This window comes from Pseudonaja textilis, chromosome 14, assembly GCF_049901715.1.
Source record: "Pseudonaja textilis isolate UNSWEBS1 chromosome 14, rPseTex1.2, whole genome shotgun sequence".
In the NCBI taxonomy this organism is placed as follows: domain Eukaryota; kingdom Metazoa; phylum Chordata; class Lepidosauria; order Squamata; family Elapidae; genus Pseudonaja; species Pseudonaja textilis.
In genome coordinates this window covers 13,028,964-13,042,555 of record NC_142003.1, presented here as the reverse complement: position 1 = coordinate 13,042,555, position 13,592 = coordinate 13,028,964, and the positions used below count along the sequence as shown (strand labels likewise).

General features: G+C 42.7%; 1 protein-coding gene across 2 annotated transcripts in view; it reads right to left on the bottom strand.

Moving 5' to 3' along the window:
- Positions 1-13,592, bottom strand: part of PRKCB (protein kinase C beta) — a 217,646-nt gene that overhangs the window by 88,195 nt on the left and 115,859 nt on the right. For both annotated transcript variants that reach the window (XM_026704057.2, XM_026704056.2), the window contains exons 6-7: positions 6,330-6,486; positions 4,040-4,174 (exon numbers count right to left, since the gene is read on the bottom strand). In XM_026704057.2, the coding sequence (XP_026559842.1) occupies positions 4,040-4,174; positions 6,330-6,486 (292 nt within the window). The remainder of the gene's footprint in view (positions 1-4,039; positions 4,175-6,329; positions 6,487-13,592) is intronic.

Sequence of the window (13,592 nt, the reverse complement as noted above, 5' to 3'; positions counted from 1 at the left end):
CAGGCAGTGCTGGACATGTTAACTCCCAATAAATTCTGTTGAAGTTTTGGAAGTTTGGCTTGAGACTCATGATTTAAATGGGGGTGACTGCCGGAATCCTGACACTTCCTTGCCACAAGTGAATCACTGCAGTTGTTAAGCTAGTAACACAGTTGCTAAGTGAATCTGGCTTCCCCATTGACTTTGCTTGTCAGGGGATTACGAAACTGGATCATGAAACCGTGAGACGCTGCAGCCGTCATGAATACGATACAGTTGCCAAGCCTCTGAATTTTGATCACGTGACCATGAAGATGTTGCAAAGGTCATAATTGTGAAAAACAGCCATAAGTCGATTTTTGCAGTGCTGTTGTAACTTTGAATGTCACTAAATGAACTGTTGTAAATCAAGGACAACCTGTATCACACAGAAGAATTCTTGAAAAATAAAGAGGAGAAATCTTTATTTCTTTCTCCGATTCCCCCTCTTATTTACTAAATTATGTATTAAATATTAAACATGAACGAGTGTTCTGACTCAAACCCTTTTCCAATAAAACAAACATGAACCAAAGGGAACAGAAACCATTTAATGATTCTTAGGAATCCCCGGTTAAAAGGCTGCTGCAAACTAATTAACTTTGATAAGCACACGCTTTGCCGAAACTGTGCAAGGCTGCCAAGAATAACAGATAAGAAATATTTCGCAACACCAGCGTCTTCAAATACCAACTAAGATACTGCAATGTCCACGAGGCTGTAGTTTCAAAACGTCTTTGCTTCCTGCAAAGAACGTTCGCTTCACGACTGGCTTTTATCTTCTTGAAGGAGGGACCATCACTTTGCAGCCTTACTCCCGAGTCACCCATGCTGCTGCAGCTGCTCTTTCCTGCGAGCAATCCTGCATGCACGTGCACTTGGCACAGGCTCCTCAGGAACCTCCTCATGGCTGCTGCCAGCCCCCACCGTCTCTGAAGGCAGCAGTCCACTCCCCAATGGTCCTGGCCCCTCATCTGAGTCCTCGCTCTCCTCAGCCATCCGCACCTGCTGCCGGCTAAGCACAACAACCAGTATTTCCATACGCAACATGATTATTCTTCCACATGATTCCTTCCTAAGTATTTATTCCTTTTTATTGGGATTCCTTTCCTCCTGAGTTGATCCTCCTTTCTAGTTGAGATCTTTTGCCGTGCTTGGTTTGTTAGTTCAAAATATATCAGCTTCATCTCATTCAACGTACAGTAGATGAAATTTTTTCTTCACCTTTAAATTAAAAATCAAATCAGAGGGGAATGTCCGGCGGCAGGTTTTCTAAGGAATCCATTCCAGTGTTTCAATTAACTTCTTTCTTGAAGGCTTTTCAGAAGGCATTTCTTGATGAATGTGGACTTTGCAGGGTATCCTTTCATTGTCCTAGCCTTCTGCATAATAGATTTTTAAAAACCAGGAAGTAAGAATTTATTATTGCTCCGTTTTTTTTATTACTCAGGAATTTCTAGCATCTGGATAATCATATCTGGAACATATTTTCTGTATCCGGAGGATTCTGAGAATAAATAATTGCGTCGGGGTTTACTCCAACAGCTTATTTATCTCATTCTTTATGCAAATCTTTCACATTTTAATCCCAATGTTGCCATAGCAAAACTCATCTTCCAGACATATAACTCTGCCATATTAGCCCTGAAACCCTCTTTTGGCTGCCTGAATTAAATCTGAATTCCTTTCAAATGCCTTCATTTGCACGATCAGAAACACCTGAAGGCAGGACAAGAAGCCACTGGAGAGCCCCAACCTCAAACTCAGGAGAAATTTCCTGACAGTTGGAACAGTCAACCAGTGGAATGATTTGCCTCCAGAAGTAGGTGCTCCATCACTGGAGGCTTTTAAGATTTGTCTGGAATGGCGCAAAGTTTCCTGTTTGAACAGTGCGTTGGACTAGATGACCTCCAATGTCCCTACAACTCTGTTATTCTGTAAAATGTCTACTTAGGAATTTCTTCTTGTACTTATGTAATTATGTAAAAAAAATTCATTTTTTTTCCAACTCAGGCAGAATTTTAGTAAAGACGGAGGAACAGTTTCATTGCCTTCCTTATCTTATAAAACCTTCATATCACCATTACTGATTGTTCCTCCTGAGTTCTGTTCCCCCCAAAAAATCTTTGCTTTCTTTTTTCTTCTTAGAAATGTAGTATCATAGATTTCTCCCTTTTAATTATTTTTGATTCTTTCGGACATCCTTGAACATTGAGCTCCGTCAGGAGAGGAATAAAATGTTTATTTCCCAGTGTAATTAAACTGGGCAGATGCAAGGCAGATCGAAACAAATTTATCCAGCTTAGCATGAAGGCTGCGTGGGTGGAACTGATCAAGCATAGATCAATTCTTTTCCATGTTGGATCCTCAGAATAAATGAACAAATCATCCAGATGAACTATCACCTATCCTGACCTAAAAGATTTATAAATCTTACACAGATGTACAGATTGAAAGATAAATCTAAAGGATTGTCACCCTTTCAAATTTTCCAGAAGAGATATTTATAGCTTTTCTTCATCCAAATTACAATATTGTGTGTTTTTTGACACTGGTAAAAAAAAAAATACATGCTTTCTATAAGTTGTCCTAAGAATTCAGAGAACAGTGATTCCTAATGGTTACAGAGCCACAGAGGAACATGGAAAGGGCCTTGACAAAGGTAGAAACACCAGCTCAGGTATGGAAGGGTTGAGTGAGTCAGAAAGAATGTTAAGATTGCTCTGCTTTGATTTTCTCGGTATAAGAGTAGCGGAGAGAATCTCTGTCAGGCTTTCAAGATCCCTGTCTCGATCGTATTAGTAAATATATATGTTTAAAGATACCTGTCTCAAAGGTGCTTTTTCAAAAGGCAACTGGACTGTTTTTTCTTTGAGGAAGAACAAGAAAGGATGGGGGAGTATAGAAGGATCATATTTCTTTGCAGTCATCTGGTCATTAGTATTCTCCTTGAGAGCTCTTGAGGCCACTTGGGGGGTTTACCTGTGCCCTCAGGCTCGCCTGTATCAGAGCGCAACTGAATATGGAACCTTTTTGCTGAAAGGATTATGTTGTAGACAGGAGACAGGTGGTGTCTTATTCCTCCCCCTTTCTTGAGGGTGGGCTGCTCAATTTTGGCCTCTTTTACCCCTCCTTCAAATGAATGGTCCTCTCTATCCAGAATGTGGACTTTGTTCCAAGAAAATGTCATACCCATTTGCACTCTGATTCAGGTGACCCTGGGGGCACAGATAACCCCCCAAGGGGCCTCAACGGCTCTCAGAGAGAGTGCAAACATCCAGAAGATTGCAAAGAAATGTGATCCTTCCCTCTTCCCCACCAATCTCAACTATTAGTATTTTTCCTTCCATCCTCCTACCATCTTACATCAAAAAGCAACTGCAAGATGTGCTGCACAAGTAGACTAGATTTTTCCACCATAATGGCAGCAATTTCTAACATATTTCACGAATGTATTTTATTTATTGGCCACCCAACTCCAGTGCGGTTCCCCCAAGAGCTCCAAATGAATTATGTGTCTCAGAGTTGGCTAGTTGTCAGGATTCCGGCAGTCACCCCAATTAAATCATGAGTCTCAAGCCAAACTTCCAGAACTTCAAAAGGATTTATTGGGAGTTAACATGTCCAGCACTGCCTGGGTGCAGCCGACTCTGAGACACATAATTAATTGTCACCCTTGACCCTGGTTCCCCACCCCCCATGACATTTCCTGGGTGTATCCTAATTCATATTCTCTAATGGGACACACCCATAGCCAAGAGTCATCAATCATGTTCTCCAGTTAGAACTTCAGTCACCTAGTTACTATCTTTGAAAACTATTTATGGAATGCACTTTCTGTTTCCAAGCTGCCACACTGCTCCCCCCTCCCTTTCTGTTGGCAACTTTAAAAAGACCATAGAAATATTTTATGAGTTGACACAAACACACACACCCCTTCGGCTTTCCCCATTTCTTTTCTCACCCCTGTTTTTATTTAACCAGAGAGCCCCCGAGGGCCCAAGAGACAAAGGCATCATACCAGCCATCCACTCCGGCTTTCTGCAGCTCTGAAATGCCAAAGGACAGAGATCCCATAAAGTCATTTCTGCTGGTCAGATCCCAGTCCCAGATCTCCACCGACAGTCGCCTGCCCTTGTCAGACTCTTTCAACTGGCTGGAAAAAAACAGGGAGAGAACAGATATTAAGACACTATTTTCTGGGGAAGGGGCTGCTTTCACAAGCTTCCATGCATTTCACCCATGATCACCCATCATGGAGAAGTGGTGGTCTTCAAGGGTAGCCTGTGCCCTTCATGCTGACATTCTAAACTAGGGACCTCAAAACTCAGCAACTTTAAGACTTGCAGACTTCCATTCCCAGAATCCCCCAGATAGCTTTGCTGGCTGAGGAAATCTGGGAGTTGAAGTCCACAAGTCTTAAAGCTGCCAAGTTGGGAGAGCGCTGGTCAAACAAATGAAAACGTTCAAAAATGTCAGTTTCTGATGCCACAGTGTTGTTAGAGTATATTTTTCTGAGTTACACTGACTGGTACAGGAGAGAGGAGGAAAATCCCACTTCTTTATTCTTCTCTCTTAAAATGCAACTCCCCCCCCCGCCCCCCGCCCCACTTCATTAATTCTAGGAAATTGCAGGTAGTTAAAATCCTGCCTTGAGGCATCTGAGCCTGCAAACTATAATAAATTAAGCAGGGACGGATGTGAGTTGGAGACCCCTGAAAATCCCAGAAAGTTTAGCAACGAAAAACAGGAAGAAGATGGAGGATGGAATGATGGAGGGACGTGTTAAATCTAGTTCTACTTTCCTGTGTGGCAGTAGATCTTTCTCCTCGGGCACCCTGGCAGCTTGAAGCTCAGCATGGCTCCCTTCCTTGCCAGCTCTGTGCCTCTTTGCAGAGAGGCAGCATTGGCACGGAGAGGGATCTGGGAATGGGTTCCACCCCCACCAATGCTATGCTGCAGCAGGCCCCATGCTGAGGGAGGAAGCTGAAACGATGGCCAGGAATTTAAGACAGGGAGCAGAACTTCTTGGAAGCCTCCTCCTTTTGCAGTTCCATTTGGGTTACTCTTGTCTATGCTGTGAACAACAGAATAACAGAGTTGGAAGGGACCTTGGAGGTCTTCTAGTCCAACCCCCTGCTCAAGGAGGAAAGCCTATATACCATTTCAGACAAGTGGTTGTCCGATCTCTTCTTAAAAACCTCCAATGTTTTTGGAGTCAAAACTGTCCAAGATCTGCAACCGGACAAGTCTTTTCCTTCAACTGGCATGTGAATATGGGATTTTCTACCTGGGTCCTGTCTGAGTCATAGTCTCTTTCTGGTTACTTACACCGTGAAACCACACATGAGTCACAGTGTCGCAGTACTGCAGGCTGACTGTTGGCTGCCTGCAATTTTGTCAGAGTGTTTGCAGCATGACTATTATTGTGAGACAACCCAGGAGCAAAACATAGCACACACAGAGGCATTGTCTTTTAACAGTGGTTTATATACAAGATAGCTATATACATACATACATACATACACGTGGTAGGCAAATACCTGGCAAGCAATCAGTCTTCATTACTCTGCACGGAGAACCACAATGGAGACAAAACACAAGGAGAGAGAGGTACAACCTCTCATGGCCTCCTATATATAGACAGCTTCTTAAAGTGGTAAAACCCTATGGGACCCATCCTCAGTCTTAAAGTGGCAATAACCATGCTGATTCATCCTCGTTGCATCAGCCTCACAACAGCTGATCAGCTATTAAATCTCAAGATCTTGACAAGTTTGGCAATTCAAATCTCACCAGGCTCGATGTTGACTCATCCTTTCATCCTTCCGAGGTCAGTAAAATAAGGACCCAGATTGTTGGGGGCAAGAGGCTGACTCTGTAAACCACTTAAAGAGAGCTGTAAAGCACTGTGAAGCAGTATATAAGTCAAAGTGTTATTGCTATTGCTACAGTGGGGGATCTGGAGGAAGGGATAACTGGAGAGGTTTGTCCAGCAATTGACCTTTCTTGACTTCCTGTTTTAAGATATAGGTAGCAATAGCACTTATATACCGCTTCATAGTGCTTTACAGCCATCTCTGAGCAGAGAGTCAGCCTCTTGCCCCCAACAATCTGGGTCCTCATTTTACCCACCTCGGAAGGATGGAAGGCTGAGTCAACCTTGACCTGGTCAGGATTGAACTGCTAGCAGTTGGCAGAATTAGCCTGCAATATTGTACTGCTTTCGAACCACTGGGCCACCACAGCTCTGGGTCCCCCAGGAATCACCCAATACCCAACCTTCAAATGTTGCATCTAGCAATACTCACAATTTGAAGGTCTCATTCCACTCAGGGTTCAGAGAACATTTGATGGTTTTAGTCTTCTGTTTGCTCTCGCTTTTTGGGTCAGGTATGAGTTTGAGCTTCACATATGGGTCTGACAAGCCGTTGGGATCCATCGGAACAAGATTTTTAGCATCCCGTACTAAAACAGAAAGGAAAAAAAGACCCTAAATGGTGAAAAGGGCAACAATATCTATTTTCTCATGTATCTACATGCAGGAAAACTCAATGGGCTCAATTTGTGGTGACACGTCCTGCCCAGTGGTGGGATTCAAATTTTTTTTACTACTGGTTCTGTGGGCATGGCTTGGTGGGCATGGCAGAGGAAGGATACTGTAAAATCTCCAGTCAGAAGTGGTATTTGCCGGTTCTCCAAACTACTCAAAATTTCTGCTACCGGTTCTCCAGAACTGGTCCGAACCTGCTGAAGACCACCTCTGGTCCTGCCACAGGTGAAGCACATTTAAGTCCTCCAGAACAATTACATACAACGTGGCTTATTTGCAGAAAAAATAAATATCCACCAGGCTGGAGAATCATTATTTTCTGTGCTGTGTTTGTGTGTATTCAGTACCATGGTAATTGACTCTCCAATTATCCCGCACTCCATGTGCTGGCAGATCTTTATATATTCATTTCTTTTCGGTTTTTATTTTTAACTCAGAATCTTTTAAAACAGAATTGTCTTTTGCTGCTCCTCTGAGTCACCCAGAGGTCTCTGGTCCAATTTAAAAAAAATCACTTCACAAGGACCGAAAAAAGAATCTTCCCACAGACTTAATCTGGCTATGTTATCTGTGCAGCATCCATCCCACTTAGGATGTCGGGAAGCAGGGACAGAGAGGGAAACTCTGCTTGTCGTCTTGGTCCAAGCCTGTCCTAAAAAGACACAATGTTCTCCTTAAGAAACAGCTGCTAGAGCTGCTCAACCATCCCTTAAGTGCTATTTTTATAACAAAATGCAAATTAATAACATCCCCACCATTAATCTGACTTGGGCCAAGGAGGCAGGACTGAGTCCAGCCACTTTCTGCGTGAACAGTCAAGGGCACTCAAGCATCTGTAGTAAGGAACACCCCCTATCCAGAAATGTCAGAAAGGGGGAGGGAGGGAGGCTGCCATTTGGCTCAAAAATGTCATGAAGATGCCCATTCTTGAGCTATCAAAATGTCAATAGAAATGAGGAGCAACTTTGCTGTAATTAAAAAGTGATGAGGCAAGGAACTAGAACCATCCTGGAATAAAGGAGATGACCATCACAACATTCTTATAAATCCCTTGCAAGGAGTCTCTGCTGTATTTCACTAAACAAATGGACAATTATCTATCCATGTATATTAAGACAGGCGGATCTATTTATTCCCAACAGTGTAAAATGAAAGATTTTTGAAGGAGCCCAGAGGAAATGGGAAAAACGAATATAGTATCCCAATAATGCTTTCCCTTGAAAGAACAGTCCACAGATGGATAGATGGATGCCACTTTTTCAATATCAGCAGCTGGCAAAAGATGTATGCATTTCATGTATACTACATTGCACTGGAATTTTGCATAGCCAAACATGCTAATTGAAAGATTAGCCCTTTAATGACTTTTAGCAAATACAGGCAATCATTGGAGATTAGATAAAACTGGAAGGCCCAGATCAAATCTGTCCAAAATATTTGGGTTTTATTGAAGCCACAAAGCCCAGACAGCTGATGGAGGTCTATTAGCAGAAGCTGGGTGCCATCTATTTGGGATGATTTCATTCGGATCCTTGCCTTGATCAAGAGTCTGGGTAGCTTTAACAGATTAACAAGAGTTGGAAGGGACCTTGTAGGTCATTTCTGACAAATGGCAGTCTAATCTTTTCCTGAAAGCTTCCAGTGATGAAGCTCCCACAACTTCAGAAGGCAAGCTGTTCCATTTGTTGATTGTTCTCACTGCCAGAAAATTTCTCCTTATTTCCAGGTTGAATCTTTCCTTGACCAGTTTCATCCATTATTTCTTGTCTGGCCTTCAGGTGCTTTGGAAAATAGGTTGACCCCCTCCTCCTCTCTATGGCAGCCCCTCAAATATTGGAAGACTGTTATCATGTCTCCCCTGGGCCTCTTCTTCACTAGACTAGCCAGGCCCTGCAACTGTTCATCGTATGTCTTAGCCTCCAGTCCCCTAATCCTCCTGGTTGTTCTTCTCTGCACTCTTTCTAGAGTCTCAACATCTTTTTTATAGTGTGGTGATCAAAACTGGATGCAGTACTCTAGCTGTGATCTTTGAAGATCTCCTCCAATGCCACGGTTAATAAAAGCTCAGCTACAATGCACAGACCACATTGGGAAAGACACAAGCAAATTCAAGAGGCTACTGGCATCCTTAATGAGAAATGGCAGTGACACTATTTACTGGAGAAGAACCCTCCCTTCAGAAAGGGAGAACGGTGCCCAAATGAGAGCAGAGCAGACAAATTTGCATAATAGAAGGCAATAACAGTTGCAAAAAGGATTACGGACATATACAACTGATGTAAATAAATTTTAAAAGACATGGGAAAATGCAAATAGCCAATCCCCGGAGAACAAAAGACTTGAAGAAAATCTGAAAGGGGATAATGAGATAGCACATCAGTTGAACACCGTCTGTGCACCAGCTTTCATTGAAGATGAAGGGCAGCCAGTATTCATTTCTCAACTGATTTTCTCAAGAATGTGTTTTAAGAACTCAGAAAATCCTTGTACCAACAATGAAGTCTGCATCTTTCCTGACAAATGAGAGCCAAACCCCTCGTGACAAAGCTGAGTAGGTTTCGTGGGAAGGAAAGTTGATAGGAAAAGAAGCTCAAAATTCCAAAAAACTTGCTTGGGAATGTAATTTAAAACCCAGAAGAGGAAGAGCACCTCTGTCTTTTGAATCTGTAACATTGTTTAGTTTTACAGTAGAGCAGGGGTGTCAAACTCAAGGCCTGTAGCTGGATCCAGCCTGCGGGGTGCTTAGATCTAGCCCACGGGGCCCCTCGTCTGCGGTGTCTCTGCCAGCGAAATAGAGCTCCGTGGTCCCTGGCAGAGGGCTGCAGGAGGCCGTCTGAGCCGAAAACAGGGCCTGTGGAGCATGCAGAGCCCACCTGAGCTCCGTTTTCTCTGGCCGAGGGCTGCGGGAGAGCATCGGGGTTGAAAATGGAGCTTGGGAGCCCGTTTTCTCTGGCAAAGCACTAGGGCCACCACAGGCGCCCCAGACACGAGTGATGTTGACCTGGCCATGCCCACCCCAGCCCCTGAGGTCAAACAGAATCCTGATGAGGCCCTTAATGAAATTAAGTTGGATCCTGCTGTAGAGGCCTTTTTGAACAAAATAAATGCATTAACCATTGTTTGCCAATTTTGAAAGACTTTAGGGATTGAAATTAGAACCATTTGAAATTTTAAAAAATATCTTCGGGGACTAGGCTAGAAACCAGGAGCCCGTGAGCTCCAGTCCTATCATGGGAACGAAACCAACTAGATGAGCCTCAACAATCATTCCCTTTAAGGCCAACGACAAATCTTTTCCGAAATCTTGCCAAGAAAATGCAGGGATTTTTCCGGGCAATCACCAGGAGTCCACACAGACGATATATTCATTTTAATAGTCACAACTGATTCTAATCAGGAGAGTTTTTAAATTTTCCACCTTTTAAAACCCTTTTTAAAAAATTTATCTATATAATTTTGTGCAATTATTGTGAAATATATTTTTGTTACTGCCTGACAAATACAGTCCCCAATACTTCACTGAATCCTTTGTTGTCTGGCAACCTGACTTTTTCTGCACAAAGCTTTCTCCTTGGGATAAATGTCTCATTATTATCTTTAGTTTTTGTGCGTAATTTTATATCCTGAGAATTCACCAAAACCTTTAATTGTTTTCATCAGCTGTCTTATCACCCTTTGCAGCTGCATAATAGTTAGTACCACATCGTCCGCATAGCATTTTAATTTATATTCCTCTCCTTGAATCTTAATGCCTGATATTTGCTTATCTTTTTGAACCTTATTGGCTAATATGACTAAAGCGATTGCAAAACACGGAGAAAGTGGACATCCTTGTCCTGTAACTTTGCTTACTGAGAAATCTGTAAAAAGCATTCCATTAGTCATGATCTTTGGCCTTTGCTGCTTATACATTCATTTAACTCAAGCTTTAAATTCTTCTTCTGGATTTAATTTATTCAATACTGCAAATAGGAATGACCATTCCAAATTGTCAAAGGCTTTTTCTGATCTAAAGGAAATATTGCTGCTTTTTTCACTTCTTGCAGATTTTTTCTATTCCTTTTATTATAAATCTGCCACTGTCCTTGGGGTAACCTGCTTAATCTGGAATATAATTCTGTCAACCTTCAGCTATTAGCATAGCAAGAATTTTGTAATCAACATTTGATACGCAGATTGATTTTTATATGATGTGAGTTTTTTCCAGATGATTGCTGCCTTATAAATCAAAGATACATACTCTTCTTTCTATGTCTGTGGTATTTATTTTGTCTCTATCATTTCATTTTGGTTTAATCTTCCCCAACACAATTCCACTAGGAAATTGTGAAGAGCAGGATGAAAAAAGAGGATTGAAGCCTTAGAGTTACAGGAACATGGTTAAGGCAAATCTGTTTACTTTGAATGAGTTTAAACTCCAGAGACTGATGAATAGCATTCTAGGGTAGTGAAATAGCTTGCTGATGTATAGTTGAACTATTACATATTGCATTTAAGAAACCCAGGAGAACAGATGGATTTAAGTTACCAGAAGGCAAACTTTGTTTGAATTTTAAGAGCAAAATTCTGACAATGACAGCAGTTCAGCAATGGAACTAATTATTCAGAGATGGTGGTGAGCTTCCTGTCACTAGATACATTCAAACAGAGGGTGGACAGCAATCTGTTCTGGATAGTTTAATTCGGATTCCCAGAGGGAGAGTCGGGGTGGATTTGACAGCCTAAAGAATCCACTCCCATTCTACATTTTATAATTTAATTGCTTGAGAAACAATAATAGAATTAATTGTTAACAGAAGGAATCGTTTGTGCCTCTTTACTGATGCCTCCACTATATGACTATTATGTTACTGCAGAGAGTTGTAGACCAGCATGGAAGTAAAACAAGGAAACGGAAGAAATGTACCTCAATAACCATCTGGTTTGGCACAGCAACCAAACAGGACAGATACAGACTCCAACAGATAGTTAGAACTGCAGAAAGACCAATGACAAGCAGCCTGTTTTCCGTTGAGGGCTTGTCTATTGCACGGGTCAGGAGGGCTGAGAAATATCTACAGACCCCTCACATCCTGGACATATTTTATTTCAGCTTCTCCCCTTGGGATGCCAGTATTGCATGCCAAAACAATTAGACACAAAGGTAGTTTTTTCCTCCATGTCATCTCTCTACTGAACACCTAATTCTCACAGCACAGTCCTAGGCCTAAAGATATTTACCCATGTAGTAGGACCGTACTACTATTATCATTCTCATCTTTCTCATAGTCTCATCTTTCTCATCTTCCCAACTCCCTTTTCCTATTGATATTTATGATTTATCGCTTGTTGCATATTATGATGAATGGTTGTAGGTATAATCTAGGATATATAACCTATCACAGTGATGGCGAACCTTTTTGTTTAGTTTACTTTATTTTATTGTCATTGCACCTCGTACAACAAAATCAAACACCATCTTCAATGCACATTATGACCATGAAAGTAAACACAAACATACATCCTTCACACTCCACACATTGAACCGAAAACCGGCAACACCGCACCAGCACTGCATTATACAGTAGAATTCAACAGAGCTGCTGCCCTGGGATGGAAGCTGTTTTTCAGCCTATTTGTGATTGTTTTTAATATTCTATACCGTCTGCCACATGGTAATAGTTCAAAAAAAGGGGTTCCCAGGATGAGATGGATGTTTGAGAAGGTTTTGAACTCTCTTAAGGCAGTGAGAGCTGTAAAGCTCTTCAAAAGAGGGGAGAGGGCAACCCATGATCCTCAGGGCAATGACGTTCACCCTCTGGAGTGCTTTCCTATCTGCCACTGTGCAACTGGCAAATGGTGCAGCGGTAGAAGGTCACCAGCAGTTTTTCATTCGGTTGTTGTTTTCTGAGAAGCCTCAGGTAGCATAATCTCTGCTGGGCCCTTTTGACCAGGGCTGCAATGTGGGCACCCCCAGGTCAGGTCCTCTTTTAAGGTAACACCCAGAAACTTAAAACTGGCCTCTTGCTCCACTCGGTCTCCATTGATAAGCAAGGGCTGGAGGTCTGATCTGTTCCTTCTATAGTCCACTATAAGCTCCTTGGTCTTATCTGTGTTGAGGACCAAGTTATTGTGTCCATACCACAAAAGCAACTGGTCCACCGCATCTCGCTAGGCAGATGCATCCCCCTGGAGATGAGTCCCACCACTGTTGTATCATTTATTTATTTATTTGATTTGATTTGATTTGTCAATCGCTTACAAGATACAGGTATAAGAATAAACATAGTTTTGAACACATGAGATAGATACTTATAGGAAAAAGAAAAAGAAAAAATAGGACAGGGACGGTAGGCATGATTGGTGCGCATATTACTAGCATGAGTGAAAATGCAGTCATGCACATAAAGAGTATAGCGTAAGGGACTTAACATGCAACCCTGTGGTGTACCAGTGTTAAGAAAAAGGGCTGAAGAGGTATGATTACCTAATTTGACCCTCTGTGAGCAGCCAGACAGGAAATCCATAATTGTTGCGGAGTGCCAAAAGTGTGCGTGTGCTGGCACACCCACAATGTAATGTGCCTCACCCCCCTGTACATGCACATGCAACACCCCAGCCACATCCCCTTACCTGCACGGCGCACACACGCACCTCCCAGCTGATTTTTGGCCTGTTTAAGGCCATTTTCACTCTCCCAAGGCTCTCTGCAGCCTTGGGAGGCTGAAAAACGGACCTTCTGGAAATCCTGGAAGGGCCCATTTTCAGTCTCCGGGGGGCCTCTGGAGTCCAGTGGAAGTTGTTTTTGCCCTTCTGGAGGCTCGAGGGAAGCCTCTGGAGCCGTGGGAGGCTGAAAACAGGCCCGTTTCGGCACTTCCAGTATTTCCAGAAGGGCCGATTTTTGGCCTCCTGAGGCTGCAGAGGCTTCCCTTGAGTCTTGGGAGGGCGAAATCAGCCTCAAATGGGCCGAAAATCAGCTGGGATGCACGCGCATGTGCAGTGCAGGTAAGTTTGGCTGGGGCTTGTATGCCCGCAGAAATGG